We start from the raw sequence: 22229 nt of genomic DNA, 5'->3' as shown, positions 1-22229 counted from the left end.
AAGCCTAGTGGGGGAACAGAGCTAGAGATAAGCCACCTCAATTAATGTGGCACCTGTCACACAAGACGGTGTCAAAAGCACTTTGCAGTCAGCAAAACATACACTACATTGATCATAATGGCTTGCACATGCACACTTAATAGAGCCTGGTGATCCATGAATTTGTCCTCCCAGGTTTACTTGTGTTTTTGGAGAGGCCACCTGACAACACTGCCTTAAGCCACCCATGCCCACCTCTACCCCCTGCAAAGGGTAATGGTGGAGTTTCTGACCCAGAAGCAGAACAGAAAGATCTTTAAGTGCTCCAGTACCATCCCTGACACTAGACTTCCTACCCATCAGTGGCCCTGGTGTGGCCCAGCAGGCTCTGCAGAATCCAGGCCGGCTGTGATGTGGTGAGGGACAGCTCACTGCTCTCTGCACTAACACTGCACTGCTGCTCAGAGAAGCTGAGAGCACTACCGGCAGGGGAGCCTGCCCATCAGCCATGCCCTGGCGTAGAGAGCACTTGGAGTGGTTCACCTCCATCCCTGCTGCTGAATGCGTGATTTCCAAAACATTATGCCTGGGGAAAAGCAATAACCAGGTAGACCGACTGACCCCCACCCAGAGCTGGGTCCCAGGACTTCTTTTCAGCAATGGTTTCTCCTTGGGAAGGATGCTTTCAGGGACGTTATCTCCCTGTATCTGTACCGTTAGAGGGACAAGCAGTGGTCTGTGATGTGCTCTTGAACCCAGCAGAGGGCTAACTTGGCTTTTGTGCAGAGTGCCATGGGGATGTCCAAAATCTCCCAAAGGAGCTTTTTTTTTTTTTTTTTATCTCTGTCACCCAGGATGGAGTGCAGTGGCACAATGATAGTTCACTGCAACCTCCGCCTCCCAGGCTCAAGCAATCCTCCCACCTCAGCCTCCCAAGTAGCTGGGATCACAATGTGCGCCAGCACACCCAGCTAACTTTTGTATTTTTTTAGTGGCGACGGAGTTTCACCATGTTGCCCAGGTCGGTCTCGAACTCCCAGGCTCAAGCGATCCATTTGCCTCAGCCTCCAAAAGTGCTGGGATTACAGGCGTGAGCCACAGTGTCCAGCCTCCAAAGTGGCTTCTGTCCTGCAGGCTTCTGCCTCAGAGGATAGTGCAGGCCCGCCCTGCTGAGGGCCTCCTACACCAAGGCTGCAGCAGGAAACCTTGCACACAGGAGCCTTCCGGGGCTCTGGCACAGGCGCCCTTGAGGTCTGGCAAGGTGTTTAGCCCCTGGGCAGCAATTAAAGGCAAAAGCGAGGAAGATGCTAATTGCTCTGAAACTGGCCAAGTCCATTTCATCTCGTTTGAAATAACAGGTTTAATTTAATCTCTTATTGCCAATTTGGTGCATCATCAAGATCCTATTTGTACAAAACACCTGATTATGATAATTACCAGCTTGGGAGGCAGCCTTCATCTGTGTCTGAAGAAAGGGACTAATAAGTTACTTCCTCAGTGATTTCCCAGCTCTCTGAAGCTCAGCCCCAGCCGGCTCCCAACCCATAGTGGCTGCAGGAACACCAGCGCTGGGGAAGGTGGAAGTCTGTGTGCGCATCCTCTCCACACACAGGGGAGGGGAGAGGGCCCAGTATCAAGGGCACACGCAGCACAGCTGCAGGCCTCCGCTCTGCCGCTAGCTACCTGTAGGCAGGTCATCTGGTCTGTGAAACTCAAGCCCCAGCAGCGCTGGCTCCTGGAGGTGAGAGAGGATGGAACGAGACCTTAATGCTTAGCGCTGTTGGTGATTTGCACTGGACCCCGAGCTCTTTGAGAGCAGGCCTGCGCTTACCCACTCTATCCAGCACCAAGCAATCACTCGGTGGGTTTTGTTGGGTTTGATATGGGGGCAGGGAGTGGCAGGTTATATGGTAATATATGGTAATATGTCATCATTGGAATCTGCCTCCTGCAGGCTGATGGCTGGGAGCAGGAGCTGCGTGCTTCTGGGCAGCGCTGCTGGTTGGGGGCAGTGTGGCCGCCTGGCTCTGCAGGGATGGGGTGCATTATGGCCTCAGGCAGATGGACAAGGGCTCTAGCAGGAAGGCCCCAGGCTGACCGACAGCAGCTGGGAGGCAGGAGGGGGCTGGGGCTGCGTCCTGCAGAAACACGTTGGCTGACAGACAAGCCTGGCTGAACCCAGGGAAGGTTGGACCCAGCTGGTGCTGACAACAGCTCCATGCCAGCCTCAGGAGTTAGGCCTTTGATCTCTGGAGGAGAGAGCAAGCCGGGCCCCTAGAATTGGAAAGGACATGAGGGCTGCAGTGCAGAAGAGCACATGGAGCCCAGGGAATGGAAGGGAAGGGAAGGGAAAGGAAGAAAGGTCCCTGGCCAGCACTGTGGGGCTTGGGTGGTGTGTCACTCCTGACAGCCAGACACAGCCAGGTCCCTGCCCACCTCTGGCCAGTCCTCTAGCTGTGCTGGCTCCAAGCAGTGGCTCTGACTGCAGCTGGAGCTTGTTCTGGTTGATCCCGTCATGGGCTGATTTCTGAGCTGCTCCTGGCTCACTGCGGAGAGGCCTATTTTTCATTCCTGTGCCAAGCCTGAGCTGGCAGCCCCTGGCAAGTCTGCGATGTCTCCCTAAGCAGCTCCAGCTTTAGGAATTAATTCCACTGAACAGATTGCTCAGGAAGCTTCAAGGTCATCTGAAAATGGCAGTTCCTACGTTAGGACTACAAGTCCAGGTATATGGGCTGGAAATTTCCAAGCCAGCAAGAACCCTAGAACACCAGAGCACTGCAGAGGCTCTTAGTGGCCAACGCGGAGGGTGCTGGCTCAGATTAGTCCCTCGGGGTTGGTTCTCTGCAGGACTTTTGAGGGCAGTTAGACATGCCCCTGTCCCATACCCTGCAGCCCCCACAGTTGGCCAGATTCAGTGGCCTGCCACTTTCTAAACAAAAATCCCAGCAGGAAGGGACTGGTGGGTTCTCCCCACTCCAGCAGGGTGCTGAGACCAGAGCCCTCTGCATCCCACTGGGCCAAGGCCCTGGTCCTCCTGGTCTCCACATCTCACCCATCCACTTTCTGGCGGACAGAATGGCCCAGTCCTTTGGCTGTGGCAGCCTTCCCAAGCCTCGAGATCACAGCTGTCCTGAGGCAAGGAGCCCTCCGGTCCATGAGCAGATATACAGGATGCCTCTAAGACACAGATCTGAGCCAGAGGGAAGCTGTGCCTGGGAGAGGAGCAATTTCCCAATCATAACATGGGAAGGAGCAATAAAATCAGCAGTTAGTGGTCAGAAAAATGAAAGGGAAGACACAGCATGGCAGATGCCCCTTTCCTGTTGCTTGGATGTAACTGGGTTATTGCCTGAGTGCCCTGGGTCCTGCATTGAGAGAGCTCCACTGAGCTCTCCTCTGCTAGCCCAGGGCTTGCCTCTTAAAGCGACAGAGGCAATGTGGACCAGGTGGGAAGTATGGGCCGCTTTAGGACCAAGCAGACCTGGGCAAGGCTGCAGCTCGATGTTGATTGGCCCTGGGACCTGGGGCAAGAACGTGGCCTTTCTGGACTGTGTCTTCTTATATCTAAAGCAGTAGTAATAGGAGATGGGCTAGCTACAGTGCCTAGCGTGGTGCCCAGTGGGGAAAAACCCTCCACTTGGAGGAAGAAAACAGCACGGGGCTGATGCTACAGTGGCAGAGCCTAGTGGGACCTGAATTATATTCTCCACCTGCAACAAGTAAGCACAGTGGCTTACTGCTCATCACCTATTTGCCAGAAGCATGCAGCATGTGTCTCCCTGCTGGGAGAGCCACTCAGAAACCTGTTGTGTGTATTTAGTATCTTGATGCACCAAGAAAGCCATGCCAGGAAGGCGTGTGACGAGCTCCTGCCATAATCTCTCCAGGCTGCTGCTCACCGCCGCTACCCAGAAACCTCCCTTCCCTCATAGTTACGTTGGAACGTTCTCGGGTGAGCACAGGTGATAACCTCCCCTCAAAGAAAGGGGGCAGGATCTCATTCAGCCTCACGTCCTACTGAATGCAACCTGGGTGGGTGGCCTACCATTTGTTCTGCTGGCCTTTGAGGTTGGGAAGCGAGAATGTGGAGTTGTCAGATTCCCTCTTAAGGAGGTCCAAGGTGGTCCAGAGCACCGTCCTGGGAGATGGACGTGATTATTTGCCACCCGCAGCTGGACTCCACACCCAGAAGCCCTTCAGGCAGGCACCAGGAGTCATGAGGTGGCCAGCTACCCTAGGCTGTTTGGCCACCCCGGAACCTTCTCTGGCAGATGCCACCAAGGACCTGGTCATATGCAGGAACTCCAGCATGGACACATGTTTGGATATTCATAAGAAAAGAAACATCGGGTATTTCTGTTGTGTTCTTGAGAAGGTAGAGCTGACCCTGAAGCCTGCTGTTCCCAGACGGGGGAGGGCAGCCCTCTCTACCTGAGGCAGTGTGGCCTCTGCCTCCTCCTCACCCAGGAGAGCTCCCTAAACTGCCTCTTCCTCCCAGAGCTGGGGGTCTCCTTCCTCCACCTTCCACTCTGAGCCTCCACAGGGGCCACACACTGCCCTCGGCCATGGGTCTCCTTGGCTGTCACCCCAACCATGTGCTCCTCCTGGGTGGACACCCCAGCTCCCCTGTTGGGGGCTTATGGAAGCCAGGTTGTCTCTCAGGCTCTTGGATGCCACTTCAAGGCAGGCACATTCCTGCCATCACACTGGCTGGTTCTGCTCCTGACAGCTACCCTGCTGCCCTCTTGCCTGTTGGTGAAGCTGGGGCCTGTGAGCAGGCTGGGCTGCCTCATGAGTGACATGCTCACACTGCCTAAAGCGAGGGCAAGGCTTTATTGGGAGATTTAAGATGAGATTTGAAAGAGCAGAGGGCCATAACTCATTCCTCAGTGGGAAGACTAGACATTGTAAAGATGTCAGGCTTCTCCACACTCTCCAAGAGAGGTAATGCAAGTGCAATTTGACTTCTAAAGGGAATGAAGAAACTGATTTTGAAATTCATCGAAAATAGTACAGGGTAAGATTGTCAAGAAACATACTAAAAGCAAGGAGCAGTGAGGGAAAGCTCTGACTCTACCTATGAAAACATGATTTTGGGAGTAACAGAAATGAAAACTGTGGTGCTGATGCAGAAGTTTGATATTGTGGCTTGTTGGAAAATAGTGGAAGGCCCCTGATTCACGTAATAATTCACTCTAGGATGGAGGCAGTGCCTTACAAGAGTGAGGGGAGGGAGGATGAGCTAGTTTGTGTCTAGCAAAGTAGGAGGAATCCATCACTCTGCCAAGATAAAGTAGTCAACTACTTAAAAGAGGGAAAATTAAGATAAATGGAATTGAACATGTGTCAGCTCTTTGAAAGGATAACTTTCTAAGTCTTGAAGTGGCAAAACAAAGATCAATAAATTTAATTTTTCAACTTAAAACTTTTCAAAGAAAAGAATCTCAAAAGTCAAATAATAAGCTGGGAAATTATGGTAGCAGATGAATAGCAATCTTATGAAAGGCTCCTAAACAAAAGCATGGGAAATATTTAACCTCAATGGTTATTAAAGAAATATAGATTTCAACAAGGAGGGACATTCTGCATGTATGACATTAGCAGAAATAGAGTCATGATAGAAGGGGGCAGGTGACCAACCACAGAAACTGCTGATGGCTGAAAAAGTGAGGCAACCTTTGGGGATAAAATTTGCAAAATGTTTGGGGAGTGCTAAAGAGAGTCATATCCTCTTACCCAGAGACCCTAGTTCGGGGAGATTTGCCCTAACGGGAGGATGTCCAAATAGTTGTCAAGCCCGTTCCACTGAGCCTCCCCCAGGGCCACTAAAAGGAGCTCATGGGGGACACTGGACTCCCCTCCCCACCCCACCCACCCCCCCAAGTTGTTCCTTTTTGTCTGTTTATACATAGACTGTGTGGGTGTTCTCTGTAAGATTTCATTTAACCAAAGGTTTTCAGGGATACAAAAAAGATTGGAAATCCACTGATCTAAAGAACAAAGAGGTGCTTTCTGGAAAGATGTTCATGTCTGTGCGATTTGGAACAGCAGAGAGATTGGATGTGACCTACATGTTTCTCCCCCGAGGGAGAGGTTGAGAAAGTGAGAGTGTCCATTGGATGAGCGAGTACACGCATCGCTTATAGAGGTGCGCAGCTTGGAAACGCGATAATGATGAAATAGGTGGGACCCACGGGTACACCCCAACCAAGGAAAACGAAGATGACAGCTGGGCACAGCCTGGGGCAAGCAGGGACAGTGAGGTCAGGGCCTTGGTCGGGGAAGGGGCTGTGAGCAATGTAAAAACTGTCGTCTTCATTCTTATAGTATAATTCCACCAATGATGTTTCTTTAGTTTAAAAAAAAAAGACGACAGGCCAGGCCCGGTGGCTCACGCCTGTAATCCCAGCACTTTGGGAGGCCGAGGTGGGCAGATCACGAGGTCAGGAGATCGAGACCATCCTGGCTAACATGGTGAAACCCTGTCTCTACTAAAAATACAAAAAATTAGCCGGGCGTGGTGGCGGGCGCCTGTAGTCCCAGCTACTGGGGAGGCTGAGGCAGGAGAATGGCATGAACCTGGGAGGCGGAGCTTGCAGTGAGCCGAGATCGCACCACTGCACTCCAGCCTGGATGACAGAGCGAGACTCCATCTCAAAAACAAAAAACAAACAAACAAAAAAGGATGATAGTCCCATCCCATGCTGACGCCGCGCTGGGTCAGTGCAGACTGCGGACTTCCAATTAGTTCCTTCATGGTTCTTAAGTTTTCAGATGAACCATATGAAGTTGCCATTTTTATATTCAAAACATGGCTGAATATTGGCAATTTCATATTAGTCAGCTTGGCGACTATTTTGACTGTTGCCCCTGAACACAGGAAATACTAGAGAACTTACTATGGGCCCAGCCCAATGGCGATATATTCCCGGCTCCGAGGAACTGACTGGAAACTGGAGGACAAGTAGGATGCAGAGCTCCTGAAGCCTCCGTGGCTGACTGTCTCTCTCTCTCTGACCTCTCCAGGCCCTGATCCTTCACCAGCTGGGCCGCTACAGTCTGGCGGAGAAGATCCTCCGGGATGCGGTGCAGGTGAACTCGACCGCCCACGAGGTCTGGAACGGGCTGGGCGAGGTCCTCCAAGCTCAGGGCAACGATGCGGCGGCCACGGAGTGCTTCCTGACAGCCTTGGAGCTGGAGGCCAGCAGCCCCGCCGTGCCCTTCACCATCATCCCCCGCGTGCTCTGAGCAGGCGCCTGCCAGCCTCACCTGCCGCTCAGGCCTCAGAGGCCCTGCCGGGCACCAGGGCTTGTGCCATCGCCCCGAGGGGATGAATCTGCCGCACTGAGGCCAGGGACGAGTGTTTAGTGGGCCACAGTGAACCAACCAAACCAACCCCGAATCATCGCTCTCGCCATATGCGTTTCTCTTGTTTTTTTTTGCCAGCCCAATGATAGTTTCTGAACCTATTGACATTGTTCAAAATGGATCATGTGCCATATTTTGTTAGTTGACATCTGAGTTTTCAGTAAAATGATTATGGAATTAATCAGCAAATGTAGAAGAATATATTCAAAGTTAAAATTCAGTGGCAGCACAGATTATTTTTATCAGAGCTGTAAAGAAAACAACTGTCCTCTTCTCCCCACCACCCCTCCTGCCCCGCCTTGGCCCAGAAACCAAATGTGAACTTCGTCTCCCACCTCAGCACTAGTCCATGCCAGGACACCAGCTGACAATTTCTTGGTTTTACTGTCAATAATTGTACCATGTGATCAATTACTGTCCTCACTTAGAACAAAGCCTGAGTCCGAGAATATTTATATTTTACCAATATATGCCTGTTACAAGAGAAGGAAATATGAGTTATTTAAGTTTAACTTTTTTATGTGAATTCAGAGTTTATTTATCGAGGGAAATATGTACAAAGAAGCTTCAAATGGAATATTTACCGACATTCCTTATACATGACAGACACTTGGCTACATGGGAAGATGATGTTAATAATAAAATGATTTTTAAATGGACTCATAGCCTGTGTCATTCGTAAAAGCTCAAAGACCTGAGAAAGGCTTAGTTCCTGGGGTGGGGAGCTGTCTGTACCTGGGGGCCCACTCTGGACATGTCAGCCCTTGACACTAGAAAGCCCAGCCTCTCTTTCCCCACTTATTTTATTTTTATTTTTTGGAGACAGGGTCTCACTCTGTTTCCCAGGCTGGAGTTCAGTGGTGCGATCACAGATCACTGCAGCCTCGACTTCCCAGGTTCAGGTGATCCTCCCACCTCAGCCTCCTGAGTAGCTGGGATCACAGGCGCACACTAGCATGCCCGGCTAATTTTGTTTGTTTGTTTTTGTAGAGACGGGATCTCACTGTGTTACCCAGGCTGGTCCTGAACTCCTGGACTCAAGCAGTCCTCCTGCCTCAGCCTCCGAAAGTGCTGGTGTGAGCCACCATGCCCGGCCGTCTCCTCACTTATAATTTGAAGATGATCCCTAGGTAGGGACGTGTTTCCTGAGTCCTCAGCACCCAGGCCTCCTTTTTGCAGCAACAGCCCTGGTTTTGGTTTGGGAATTGGCCTTAGCTCTCCCCCGATGGGGCTTTGGAACTGGAGCATGCAATTCAGTCCTGCCCAAGCAGCCTCCTGCACTCATGGGCCACAGAGGGTCAGGAGTGAGCACGTGACCTAAAGCGGTCCAGTCAGAGCGGGAGCCACAGGGAAGGCTGTCGCTCTTTCCTGCTGCCTTTCAAGCTGAGAAGTGAGGCTGGAACTGCAGCAGCCCTCTTGCCACCATGAGAAGAAGGTGTAGAGGTGTTTGAGCCAAAGTCCGAATCCCACAGAGTAGACAGCAAGATCCGGAACCAGAGAGAAACTGAGCAGGTATCTGCAGTCTCTCAGGGACAGCTGTAGGGTGGCCCCACCTTTCCAGGACACAGTGAAATATGGAGGGCTGAGCTCTGAACTTAGGTGCCCTGAAGCCTAGAGGACTGCATTCAAACTGGGCACGACCTCTCTGGCTCACTGAGGCAGGCGGGCTAGGGGGCAGCCAAGGAGGGAGAGACAGTAGGTAGGAGCCCCAGCCTCAGCACTGACCCTGCCAGGCAGCACTTGTGGCTTTGAGTGGTCATAAGTCATGGAATTTGCAATGTAGGACCTGGGGCAGGTACTCAGTGTGGTGGCAGCTTGCCCTGATTGGAGGCACAGGGCTGGGCTCTGCCATCCCATGCGGGAGCGTGGGGCAAGGCCCACTGGATCAGGACCAGGAAGGGAGGAGGCTGGGCCACCAAGGCAGATGGTGCAGGCGCTGTACCAGACCTTCTCTGCCAGGCCCTCACCTCAGAGACTCCTGTGCGTATCAGCCCTGCAGGGCGCGGGGGCTGGCTCCTGTGTGTCTGCCCGGCACCTCTCCATTGTCTTCATCTCCCTCAGGGAACCACCCCCACTCTCCACCCACATGGCTCAAGGATGGACACATGGGCCCAGCCTTAACAACCAGAGCCCTCCAGCTCCCCAGTGTCAGTGACTGGTTTGGGTTTGGGCATGTGACCCATGCTTGGCCAATGAGAAGCACCCCTGGGACTTTTGTTATGAAAACATTAGAAAAAAAGCCTCTTTCTGCTGGGTTTGATGTCCTAATAGGATGCCAGTGGGGGGCTGTGGGTGCCATTTGACATTATATAGGGTGGCCTGCCTGAGAATGATGCCAACACAGAAAAAGAGAATGAGGAGGTGGAAAGAGAGCCGGGCCCCGGGTCACCGCTGGAGCACTGCGGCCCAAGATTTTTCCATCATAGGAATCCATACAGTTTCCCATCTTGCTTAGTGCAAGCACAGGGGTTTCCATCACTTCTACCTAAAAGGTACCTAAGAAATGCAGGAAAGTCCTGCCGTCCTTGGTACTCCCCCCTTGGGCACTCTTCCAGACTCCTCAGTCCCCCACCTTAATCCCACTCACCCACCTCATATTCTGTTTTCCAGTAAATCTTGTCTTTTCTACCCAAATCGCATCTCAAATCTCTCCCATTCAACTTCATCCCCAGTACCTTGGCCCCAGCCCCACACAGTCCAATGTCTGCACAGTCCTCTTAGAAGGGAGGATTGAGTCGGTTCTCTCTATAAACCCCTGATGGCTTCTCAAGCCCTTGCCTGGAACCAGACTCTGTGTCCCAGCCCCCTGTGTGCCTGGCTGCCTCTCCTTCCCCAAGCCCTCTCATGGCTCTGGCCTTCTTCCTAGTCTTCTGACCTGCTGAGCCTTTCCCAACTAAGGACATTCATCCATCCGTCCATCCATCCATCCATCCATTCATCCGTCCATCCGTCCGTCCATCCATCCGTCCATCCATCCATCCATCCATCCATCCATCCATCCATCCATTAATAGATGAGGACGCAGACGCTAGACACTAAGACGGCAGGACACCTGCCTGGGGTCATTGTGGAATTACCTGGCAGAACTAAGATTGAGACAGGCCTGAGGGATAAACGTTTCAAAAGTGCCCAGGTCTGCCCAGTGGAGGCATTTTTTGGACAGTGAGATGCAGGAGATGCCGCGTTTGATTCCAGGACTAGTGCTGACCCTAACTTAGGCAAGGCGTTCCTGTTCCCTGGTCTTAGTCTCCCCATCTGTGAAATTTCATTCATTCATTCACTCATTCATTCATCCAACAAATATCTATGGAATGCTCACAACATGCCAGATGCTTATTCCAGGCACTGAGGGCACAGCAATGCGTGACACAGATGCTGCATCCACTTAGGACCTACCTTCTGGTAGAAGGAAACAGACAGATGAGGAATATGGCAGGTGGGGTGACGCATGGAGAAAGATGAAGCCAGGGAAGGGGTGTAGGGAGCGGCAGGGCTGCCGTTTAGAAGGTGACTAGGGAAGCCTCGCTAAGAAGGTGACATCTGGCTGAAGAAAGACAGGTAACCTGGGAGGAGGACATCTCAGGAAGCAGGAACAGCAGGTGCAAAGGCCCAGAGGGGAGGGGGATGGTCAGGTGGTGAAGGATGAGAAGAGGTCAGAAGTTTAACAGGGGCCACACAGGTGCGGCCTCGTGGACCATGCTAACAGTGTATATTAATTGCCTGTGGTTGCAGCAAATTACCATAAACTGGCTGGGCATGGTGGCTCCTGCCTGTAATCCCAGCACTTTGGGAGGCTGAGGCAGGAGAATCAGCTGAGGCCAGGAGTTCAAGACCAGCCTGGGCAACATGGTGAGATTTTCCCCCCTCCATCTCTAAAAAAAAAAAAAAAATAGCCAGGTTTGGTGGCGTGCACCTGTAGTCCCAGCTGCTTGGGAGGCTGAGATGGGCTGATTGCTTGAGCCCAGGTGGTTGAGGCTGCAGTGAGTGATCACGCCACTGCAGTCCAGCCTGCATGAGAGAGCAAGACCCTATCTCTACAAATAAAATAAATTAAAAATTTTAAATGACCGCAAACTTAGCGTCTTAACACAAATTTATTCTCTTTGTTTTGGAGGTCAGAATTCAAATCAAGGTTTCAGTGGGGCTGTGCTCCTTCCCCAGGCTCTGGAGGAGGACGGGTGTCCCCGTCTTCTCCAGCGGCTAGAGGCTTCCTGCGGCCTTGGCTCGTGGCCACCTCACGTCACCTTTCCTTCCTCTGCTCCGTCACTGCGTCACCTTTCTGCCTTTGACCTCCTGCCTCCCTCTAAGGACTCTGCTGGTTGCTCTGGGCCCCCTGGATAGTCCAGGGCCATTGCCCCACCTCGAGAGCCTTCGTTCAATCACATCTGCATCGCTCCATCTGTCATGGAAGGCAACATAGTCACAGGTTCCAGGGCTCGGGATGTGGATGTCTTTGAGGGGCAGGGGGAGCACGTTATTCTGCAGGCCGCAGCATGGGAGCTGGGAGGCTGTCAGGCTCCTGCCGTCACACAGCGACCATGGTGCTTAGACCAAGGGGCGTGGAGGAAGTGGCGAGAGGCACTGGACTGTGAAGATTCTGAAGACAGAGCCAAGAGGGTTGCTCACACATGGAGCTGGGTGTGAGGGAGGGGAGACGCCAGCGATGAGGGTGAGGGTCTTGTCCTGAGCTACTGGAAGGATGGCAATGACAGCCAGGAAACAGGAAGAATAGGTTGGGGAGGAGAGGAGAAGGCAGGAGTCTGCTTTCAGGCAGGTTGAATACAAAATGCCTGTGGAGCCTCTGAGGGGGAGGCAGCTGGCTGGGCAGGAGCCCAGGCGAGAGCCCAAGATGAGGCGAGAGTGTGGGAGGTGTCAGGGATGCGGGGCTGGGAGCCATGGGCCTGACGGGGCCACTTCGGGACAAGCATAGACAAAGAGGAAGAGGTCAGGGCTGAGCTCCGGGGCTGGCGGGGTTTACAGGCTGGGAAATGAAGAGATCAGGAAAGAAGGCGCAGGAGCAGCTGCAAGGGAGGCGGAGAGCAGGCAGGGTGAGCTTCCTGGAGGAGGTGGGTGGGCTCTCTCAATGCCCAGAGACCCCATCAGGGTGGCCTGAGAGCTGACTGTGGGCCTGGTGGTGTGCAGGTTGGCAGTGACCTTGACCAGAGCCATGCTGGGGATGCAGTTTTGCTCCCCTAGATTCATAGGGTGGAGCCCCCGCCCCTGTGTGACTATATCTGGAGATAGGCCCCTTAAGGAAGTAATTCAGGTGAAGTGAGGTCATCAGCAGGGGCCCTGGCCCAGTAGGATTGGTGTCCTCACCAGAAGAAACTCTAAAGTGCAAGTGAGCTCACGCTCAGCCACGCCAGGACACATGGAGAAGGCGGCCACCCGCAAGCCAGGAGGGAGCCTCACAGGAACCCAGATGGGCTGGAACCTTTGCTTTGTTCTTTGAACCTCCAGGACTGTGAGAAATTAAGCTCATTGTTGAAGCCACCTGTCTGTGGCGGTTTTCTTACGGCAGCCCAAGCTGACTAAGGTGGGGTCAAGCCAGGTTGGAGTGGGCTCAAGGGGGAGGAAAAGGTGAAGTCTCTTTCAAGAGCGTAGCTGCAGAGGGGAGCTGAGAACACAGGGTAGGAGTCCAGTGGGGAAGGGGCCGTGTTGAGTGTTGAAGGCGGCCTCGCTGAGCACCTTGTGTTTCCAGCAGGGCAGGCGTGAGGAAGGAGAGAGGGAAGCTGAGGGGGGCTGCCTTGGCTGGGGGTCTGGTGGTTCCCCAGAGCACCAGCAGCAGGGAGGCAGAGGCCTGGGTACCCCGAAGCCAGGGAGCCCTGGGGACGGGGCACCCACTCCTCAGTGAGCAGGGAGCCAACTTCGGGCAGGGTGGGGTGGCGAATGGACCAGGAAGGGAAGGAGGAGGCAGAGGAGGGAGGAGGCCCTTCTTTGAAGGAGCCGCCCCACTCAGCCAAGAGGATCTCAGGACAGAGCCAGGCTGGGGGCCTGGGCAGGTGTGGCCGGGGCAGGCCACTTCCCATCCCCAGCCCCATTTGGGATCCATGGGCTCGTCTGTCTGTCTCTCTGCCTCCTTCCAGGTCCTGGGCCCTGGGCTGTGGCCAGGGCTCTGCTCACCCTCAGGGCTGCGTGGGGACCTCCCTCGGTGGGGAAAGGAGGGAACCAAGGCCTCCTGTTATCCTCCATGCCCCCTACCTGTGGTCATGGCCTGGGGGAGGTGCGTGCTCGTGCACAGGTGGGTGTGTCTGTGATCACATGGAGCAACCCAGACTCCTCCAGATGGCCCCACGCATCTCCCCGGCGGCCACACGGTCATCATTGCGGGCCCAGACTGTCTGCCTGCAGGAAGTCCCCCCTTTGCAGGCACCCTCCCCATCATCCTTGGAGTTCTCCACGTCTTCCCTGTCCGTGCTGGGCCTGTCACCAGCCTGTCACCTGCTGCCCCAGCCCCAGCCCAGGTCCCCGCAGCACAGCCGGCTCCAGGCTGGAATGGGTGACCTGGCCCTACTGAAGGAATTTCAGGGCAGGGTCAGCCACTCTGGCCACTGTCTCCCTCCAATGCTCCCATACCCTCCCAGCGCTCGGCCCCTGCCACTCGGCCCCCTCTCTCCATATCGCCACCTTCTCCTTCCTGCTCCTCCCCCACCACCTCTCAAGGCCGACAGGGTGGGCATTGCCCAGTGAGGGGACACCACTCATATTGAAGTTCTGTAAACTGTGTCTTGGGCACTGTACCAGGTGGCTGCTCCCATCCCTCCCCTAGCCTCTGCTTGCCCCGTCCATCCTGCCTACTCCAGAAGCAGCCACACACTTGACCATAAGCCTTTGAGGCCTGGCCGGAGTCCTCCAGGGGAGGCGGGCAGTAGCAGCCGCACTGGGCCTGAGGACCCCACACAGGAAAATGGGCCGAGCCCCAGGGCTGAGCCTTAGGGCTGCGGCCGTTCCCGCCACTAACATTCCTCCCACACTTGTGGTCACGCATTTCCTGCTGCCCCTGCCCACGCTGCAGCCGGATAGGAACAGAAAAAGGACATCCTGCACCATTTCAGACAGGAATGTGCTCCTCCTGAAGGTCTTTTGGGGGCCAGGCTGAGGCCCCCCCTCAAGGTCACACCGTGGGGGACCCACTCCAGCTCTGCACCTGCTGGGGGTGATCCTCACTGTGCCACTGTCCCTCCCTGGACTCAGATGAGGACAGTCACCTCTGCCCAGCCTGCCTTCTGGGCTGAGATGTGAGTCTGCAGGCAGCTGTCAGAGGTGGTGTGTGCCAGGTAGGGGACACGAGGGCTGCCGCCCCTCAGGACCACCACACAGGGCCTCAGGGCCAGGCCAGCAGGCAGGACTCCTCCTGGACACTCAGCCCCTGAGTGGGGCTGACTATGGAGAGGTGGCAGGAAGATGGTGGGGGATCTTCCGCAGGTCTGCCTGGAGCCAGCAGCTCCTGCTGACCATCCGGGCCACCCACGGCCCCCACCACCCTCCTCGTCTCCCTCATCTTCTGCTATTTGGCCCTTGACCCCCTGAGGACAATAGGGTTTCCTGGTGACCACTGGGCTGTGGGTCACACAGATCTGGCTGGAATCCCAGTTCTGCCTGGCCGTGTCACCTCTGATGGGGAAGCACTCTGTCTCCTCATCTCTATGGTGGGGGAGTAACTTCCCTTACGGGCTTTTGGGGATATTAACAGAGGTCAACCTGGACAGGGCATGGGGCCCCCGGGGTGCACCATAAAGGCTTTCCTTCTTTCTTCTATCCTCAGGCGAGGGGTGAGTGGCTGCTGGGACGTGCTGAGGGGTCCCTGAAGCAGGGCAGGAAGGGCAGAGCTAGCTGCAGCTGAGGCAGAGTCCGAGTCCCGCTCTGCACGGAGGAGGAGGTGAGGGGCCTGCTCAGCATGGGCACGGCTGGGGGCCTCTGTGACTGCCACCACTCTTGTCTTTGCCTCCTTGACCCCACAGGGTCATCCTCGGGCCCTAGGTCCAGCCAAGGCCTGAGGAGGGTCATGCATCCCTGTCCCACTCGGTCACAGCACAGGAGGCTCCCATCCGCCGCTGCCTGAGGCGGTGCCTGTGGCCCAAGGGCTCGGGCTGTGGGCCTGCTGGGCTGGAGCCTGCATCGGGACCTGGCCACCGACTCTCCTAGGAGCCTTAGGTGAGTCACTAGTCCTCTCTCAGCCTCGGTTTCCTCATCTGTGAAATGGGGAGAACAAGGTGGTTGTAAAGATTCAGAGGGTGTGTAAAACACAAGCACATGGCCGAGCACAGCCCAGCCCTACCCCTGCATGGCTCCTCCCCCGGGCATGGCAGGAGGTCAGGGTTTCCAGCCTGAGCTTAGCCTGCCATTCAGCAGTACCCAGGAAGGCACAGCTACCAGGAAGGTGACCTCCCCAAGCCCATGGAGGCTTCCTGAGCACCCAGCCCAGCCTGAACCTCCACCCACCCAGGTGGCAGTGAGGCCTTCCTGCCTGTGTTCAGCCACGGTGTATCAAGGACCCCTGGCCAGACACAGGTACCTGGCCTGGGGAGCTGGTGGTCTTATTGGGGACTGGGAAGACAGACCCCAAACAGAGGGGTAAACAAATAAGATAATTACCAGCTTGGCAGATGATTAGAGCAAATTTGAAGTGACAGGGGAGGGTTACTTTAGATCGGATGGTCGGGGACACCTCTGTAAGACAGTGACATTGAGTGACAAGAAGGTGCCCACCCTGGAGGACACTGGGCTTCTTCACCTTTAAGAGGGATGGTGAGCAGAAGCCCCAAAGCGTCAGGTTCTGCCACTTTGTACCAGATGACTAGGCCCAGCCAGTTTGCAAAAGGGCTGGCCCGTCCTCACAGTGGCCCATCCTCACATTGCCAGCAAGGACCAGACCATGTGAAGAGGGAAGAGCATCCTGTAATCTGCAAATAGGGGATCAACTTTAAATTATCTCCAGAGTTTCTTTCTTTAATATGTTGTCCAAAGGTAACTATGTTAATTTTTACAAATGTTTTTATGTAGTTTTATATAGTTTTACAAATAGTTTTATGTAGTTTTGGTTTTTATTTGTTTGTTTTTGTTCTACTTGAGACGGGGTCTTGCTCTGTCACCGAGGCTGGAGTACAGTGGCACGATCTCAGTTCACTGCAGCCTCCACCTCTCAGGCTCAAGTGATCCTCCTACCTCAGCCTCCTGAGTAGCTGGGACTACAGATGCCAAGACCCACTAATTTTTTTTAGAGACAGAGTTTCGCCATGTTGCCTAGGCTGATCTCCAACTCCTGGTCTCAAGTGATCTGGTCCCCTCAGCCTCTTAAAGGTCTGGGATAACAGGTGTGAGTCACTGTGCCTGGCCTATGCAGCAGTTTTTAAAACTACAAAATTAAATAAGAAAGGGGCAGAGCTCAGACACAATGAGACTTTTCAGTCCAGTGTTTTCAGATTCTCTGGCTTTCAACTTTACAATTTCACTTCAAAAATTTCAACTTCAAATTTCACTTCATTGCTTTCAAAATCTTGAGCCAGCTTGTCCTTTGGATCTGGACTGTGCCTGTCTGCACTGGCAGATGGACAGAGCTCCTGTATAGAAATGAAGCCAGTTCACCCACGGCTTTTTTTTTTTTTTTTTTTTTTTGAGAAGGAGTTTCGCTCTTGTTGTCCAGGCTGGAGCGCAATGGCACAATCTCGACTCACAGCAACCTCCGCCTCCTAGGTTCAAGCTATTCTCCTGACTCAGCCTCCCGAGTGGCTGGGATTACAGGCATGCGCCATCACGTCCAGCTGATTTTTGTTTTTGTTTGTTTTTTTGTTTTGTATTTTTGATTTTTTGTGTTTAGTAGAGACAGAGTTTCACCATGTTGGTCAGGCTGGTCTCGAACTCCTGCTTCAGGTGATCTGCCCGCCTCAGCCTCCCAAAGTGCTGGGATTACAGGCGTGAGCCACTGTGCCCAGCTGTTTTTTTGTTTGTTTGTTTGTTTGTTTGTTTAAGCAAGCAGCTTTTTCTTTTCTTTTGTGATCGTAAAACCTACACCCACTGTATCAGCTGCCTGTTGCTGCTACAACAAATTGCCACAAATATAGTGGCTTAAAACAGCATACAATTTTTTCTTTCTTTTTTAAGTTATAACAATATATTTTAATCTCATAACAACTTCAACTGAATACAAAACTCTTTACATTTTCAGCTATTAATATTAAAATTACATCATTTTATATCCTGTATCTATTAACAGAGGTTTATGCAGATTTACATTTTATTCTTCAAATTCTATAGAATTTTAATTTTTTATTTTCATAGGTTATTGGGGAACACAGTGGTTACATGAGTAAGTTCTTTAGTGGTGATTTGTGAGATTTTGGTGCACCCATCACCCAAGCAGTATACACTGCACCCAATAAAACAACGCACATTTCCTGTCTTACATGTAGTTCTGGGGGTCAGAAGCCTAAAACGGGCCTCATGGGGCAAAAGGCAAGGTGACGGCAGGGCTGTTCTTTCTGGAAGTACTAGGAAAGACATCAAACTGCCCTTTCCAGTTTCTCAGGGGTGTGCTTGGCTCATGGCCATGTTCACTGCCAGCAGTGGCATCACTCCGACCTCTGCTGCAGAGCAATCTCTGTGACTCCTCCTTCTCTGTCTCTGACCCTCCTGTCTCCCTCTTTCCCTTGTAAGAGCCTCCTGATTACATTGGTCTTACCTTGATAATCCAAGACACTCTCCCCATCTGAAGATCCCTCATCAAATGGCATCTGCACAGCCCCTTTTGCCAGGTAAGTGACCATCTTCACAGGTTCCAGAGAGTAGGATGCAGGCATCTTTTGGGACCATCATTTCACTTACCATAGTCACCTTGGGGACAATTTCAGATTTACGAAGACTAAGATCATTAAATTCCACTATTTAGTGCTCACCTTCTCAGCATTTTGGCCTGTTGTCTTGCAGCATTTTCCCATGAGTATAGATTTTTTTTTTTTTTGGGACGGAGTCTCGCTCAATTGCCCAGGCTGGAGTGCAGTGGTGCGATCTCGGCTCACTGCAACCTCCGCCTCCCGGGTTCAAGTGATTCTCCTGCCCCAGCCTCCCGAGTAGCTAGGATTACAGGCACGTGCCACCATGCCTGGCTAATTTTTTGCATTTTTAGTAGAGACGGGGTTTCGCCTTGTTGGCCAGGATGGTCTTGATCTCCTGACCTCGTGATCCGCCCGCCTCGGCCTCCCAAAGTGCTGGGATTACTTACAGGCGTGAGCCACAGCGCCCAGCCAAGTATAGATATTTAATGAAGTGAAATCATACTATCTATAACACCGTATGGATCTTTTCACTTAATATTCTCTTGTCAGTAAAAATCTTTCTAGATAACTTAGAGACAGCATAACCTCCCCTCACATGGATGCACTGCAGACTGTTTAACCCTTTCTTTATTGTCAATGATTTAAGTGGTTTCACATTGTCATGCCACACACAATGGAATGGGTAATGCCAGCTCACAATTATTGACCCTTTATTATGCACCAATCATTCGACATGTATTAACTCATCTAATCCTCATGACAGTGCTATGATATGGACACGGTTATTACTGAGACAGGTCCAGGTGAGAAATGAAGCTCTTCAGAAGATGAACAAACTTGCCCAAGTTTGGGTAATACTACAGCAGGCCTCGAACCCAGGTTGCCTGACTCCAGAATCCATACTCTTAGCCACTCACATGCTCATGTTTTCTCCTAGCATCTCTGATTATCTATCTTAGGATAGAATTTGGATAGGCAGAATGGCAGTTCATCAGGCTATATTTATTGAGGGCTTAGTTTGTGCATTTTCCGTGGGCTCACTCAGTTAATCCTCATGACTCCAAGAAGTGGTCTGTTAACTGGCCGAAGCCACGCTGGTTGGCTCCAGTAGCTAGACTCTGCCTGGAACCTCTGTGTGGTAGCCAGTCATTAGCGGTAGTAAGGGCTACGGCCTCTCCCTGATAAGCTCACCTTGCCAGACGGTGCCCCCATGAATGCAAAATGCAGTCAGATCCCGCTATCGGAAACAGGTAACAAAGCGCAGTCAGGTCACGCCATCAGAAACAGGTAACAAAGTGCAGTCAGGTCACGCAATTGGAAACAGGTAACAAAGCAGTCAGGTCACACCATCAGAAACAAACATCAGAAACAGGTAACAAATCACAGTTGGGTCACACCACCAGAAACAGGTAACAAAGCGCAGTCAGGTCACGCCATCAGAAACAGGTAACAAAGCGCAGTCAGGTCACACCATTGGAAACAGGTAACAAAGCAGTCAGGTCACGCCATCAGAAACAGGTAACAAAGCGCAGTCAGGTCACGCCATTGGAAACAGGTAACAAAGCAGTCAGGTCACACCATCAGAAACAGGTAACAAAGTGCAGTTGGGTCACACCATCAGAAACAACCATAAGAAACATGTAACAAAACACAGTTGGGTCACACCATCAGAAACAACCATCAGAAACAGGTAACAAAGCAGTCAGGTCACACCATTCAGAAACAGGTAACAAAGCAGTCAGGTCACGCCATCAGAAACAGGTAACAAAGCGCAGTCAGTTCACGCCATTGGAAACAGGTAACAAAGCGCAGTCAGGTCACGCCATTGGAAACAGGTAACAAAGCAGTCAGGTCACACCATCAGAAACAAACATCAGAAACAGGTAACAAAGCGTAGTCAGGTCACGCCATCGGAAATGGGTAACGAAGCGCAGTCATGTCACACCATCAGAAACAGGTAACAAAGTGCAGTTGGGTCACACCATCAGAAACAACCATCAGAAACAGGTAACAAAACACAGTCGGGTCACACCATCAGAAACAACCATCAGAAACAGGTAAAGCGCAGTCAGGTCACACCATCGGAAACAGGTAACAAAACACAGTTGGGTCACACCATCAGAAACAACCATCAGAAACAGGTAACAAAGCACAGTCAGGTCACACCATCGGAAACAGGTAACAAAACACAGTCGGGTCACACCATCAGAAACAACCATCGGAAACAGGTAACAAAACACAGTCGGGTCACACCATCAGAAACAGGTAACAAAGCGCAGTCAGGTCACACCATCGGAAACGGGTAACGAAGCACAGTTGGGTCACGCCATCGGAAACGGGTAACGAAGTGCAGTCGGATCACACCATCAGAAACAGGTAACAAAGCACAGTTGGGTCACGCCATCAGAAACAACCATCAAAACAGGTAACAAAGTGCAGTCGGGTCACGCCATCAGAAACGGGTAACGAAGCGCACCCGGGTCACGCCATCGGAAACAGGTAACAAAGTGGGAGGTCGAGGCTGCAGTGATTATGCCACTGCACCCCAGCCTGGGAGACACAGCAAGACCCTGCCTCAAAAGAATGACAAAAATAAAATAAGTTGCTCTACCACTTTGCGTGGTCACCTGCAGAGTGTGAAAGTGTCCACTCACAATGTGGCCCTGGTTCTTAACTGACCATTTGGAGGGTTGTCTGTAGCCACTGAAACCCAGACTCCAGCTTCCTCCAGGCTCTCTGTCCGGCTGGACAGAAGGAGGAGCTGGTGCTGCTCTTTAGCCAGCCAGGGGATTGGAGGCTCACAGCAGGGGAGCGTGGGGCTGTCACCCATTCCTGTTTCCATGGTTTGTATGGGTAACCGGGAGGCAGCAGGCGACCCCATGGCTATGTCATCCACAGAGAGAAACCTTATCACATACGGAAGCTCTTATTCATACAACATATGCCGACCTTGTCAACCAATAAATGCCTATGGAGCCTTTATTCTGGATCAAGACATCCTTCCAAGTGATCCACCCACCTCAGCCTCCCAAAGTGCTGGGATTACAGGCGTGAGCCGCCACACCTGGCTCGCCATTTTCCTTTAGCTTGTGATGTGATCATAAAGTGAGTCACCTCTGCCAGGCGCGGTGGCTCACTCCTGAAATCCCAGCACTTTGGGAGGCTGAGGTGGGTGGATCACGAGGTCAGGAGATCAAGACCATCCTGGCTAACACGGTGAAAGCCCATCTCTACCAAAACTACAAAAAATTAGCTGGGCATGGTGGCAGACACCTGTAGTCCCAGCTACTCGGGAGGCTGAGGCAGGAGAATGGCATGAACCTGGGAGGCGGAGCTTGCAGTGAGCCGAGATGGCGCCATTCCACTCCCGCCTGGGCGACAGAGTGAGACTCCATCTCAAAAAAAAAAAAAAAAAGTGAGTCACATCTCCCTCTGGATCTCAGTTTCCTTGTCTGTAAAAATGGTAAAGAAGGTTTTGACTAAGTGATCCCTGAGCCTTTGTAACTGTGAATTTGAAGTTTAGAGATTATTAGGACTTCTACCAGAGGGACAGTAACAGGGGTGGGGTTAAGTGAAACATCAATGTGAAGTGCCTGGCGTAGAAGATCCTCAGAGTCAAGTGAAGCTTGGGGAGCTTCATCACTGGAGTGTGGGCTGGACTTGGTGACTTGCATTCAGAGAGAAGGATGTGGAAATAGGAAAAATAGTAACATTACCACAGAGAAACCTGGCAGGACATCACCTTCACCAGTCAATGAAGGTCAGCATTCCCAGTGATGAGTCATGTGAATACCAGGTACCCCCAGATATGATGGGGTGAGCAGGGCACCTCATCTCTGTGGTCTTCTTCCCCCAAACCCGTAACTCCAGTGTAATCATGAGAAAACATCAGACAAACCCAAACTGATGAACTTTCTACAAAATACCTGACCAATACCCCTCAAAACTACCAAGAGCATGAAAAAGACAAGTCTAAGAAACTGACGAAAACCAGAGAAGCCCATGAAGACATAGCTAAATATTAGGTGGTACGGGGTCCTGGATGAAAGGCACTGTATTAGTACGTCCTCATGCAGCTAATAAAGACATACCCGAGACTAGGTAATTTAT

General features: G+C 52.3%; 1 protein-coding gene across 4 annotated transcripts in view; it reads left to right on the top strand.

Moving 5' to 3' along the window:
- TTC7B (tetratricopeptide repeat domain 7B) overlaps positions 1-8006 on the top strand; it is a 275124-nt gene extending 267118 nt beyond the window's left edge. For all 4 annotated transcript variants that reach the window (XM_024348858.3, XM_024348856.3, XM_024348857.3 and 1 more), the window contains one exon: positions 7006-8006. In XM_024348858.3, coding sequence (XP_024204626.1) covers positions 7006-7227 — 222 coding nt within the window. In that variant the 3' untranslated portion in view covers positions 7228-8006. The remainder of the gene's footprint in view (positions 1-7005) is intronic.
- Positions 8007-22229: the final 14223 nt, after the last annotated feature.

The sequence above is a fragment of the Pan troglodytes genome, chromosome 15, assembly GCF_028858775.2.
Source record: "Pan troglodytes isolate AG18354 chromosome 15, NHGRI_mPanTro3-v2.0_pri, whole genome shotgun sequence".
NCBI lineage: Eukaryota > Metazoa > Chordata > Mammalia > Primates > Hominidae > Pan > Pan troglodytes.
Note: the sequence above shows the minus strand (reverse complement) of the source record. Positions and strands in the feature narration are given on the sequence as shown.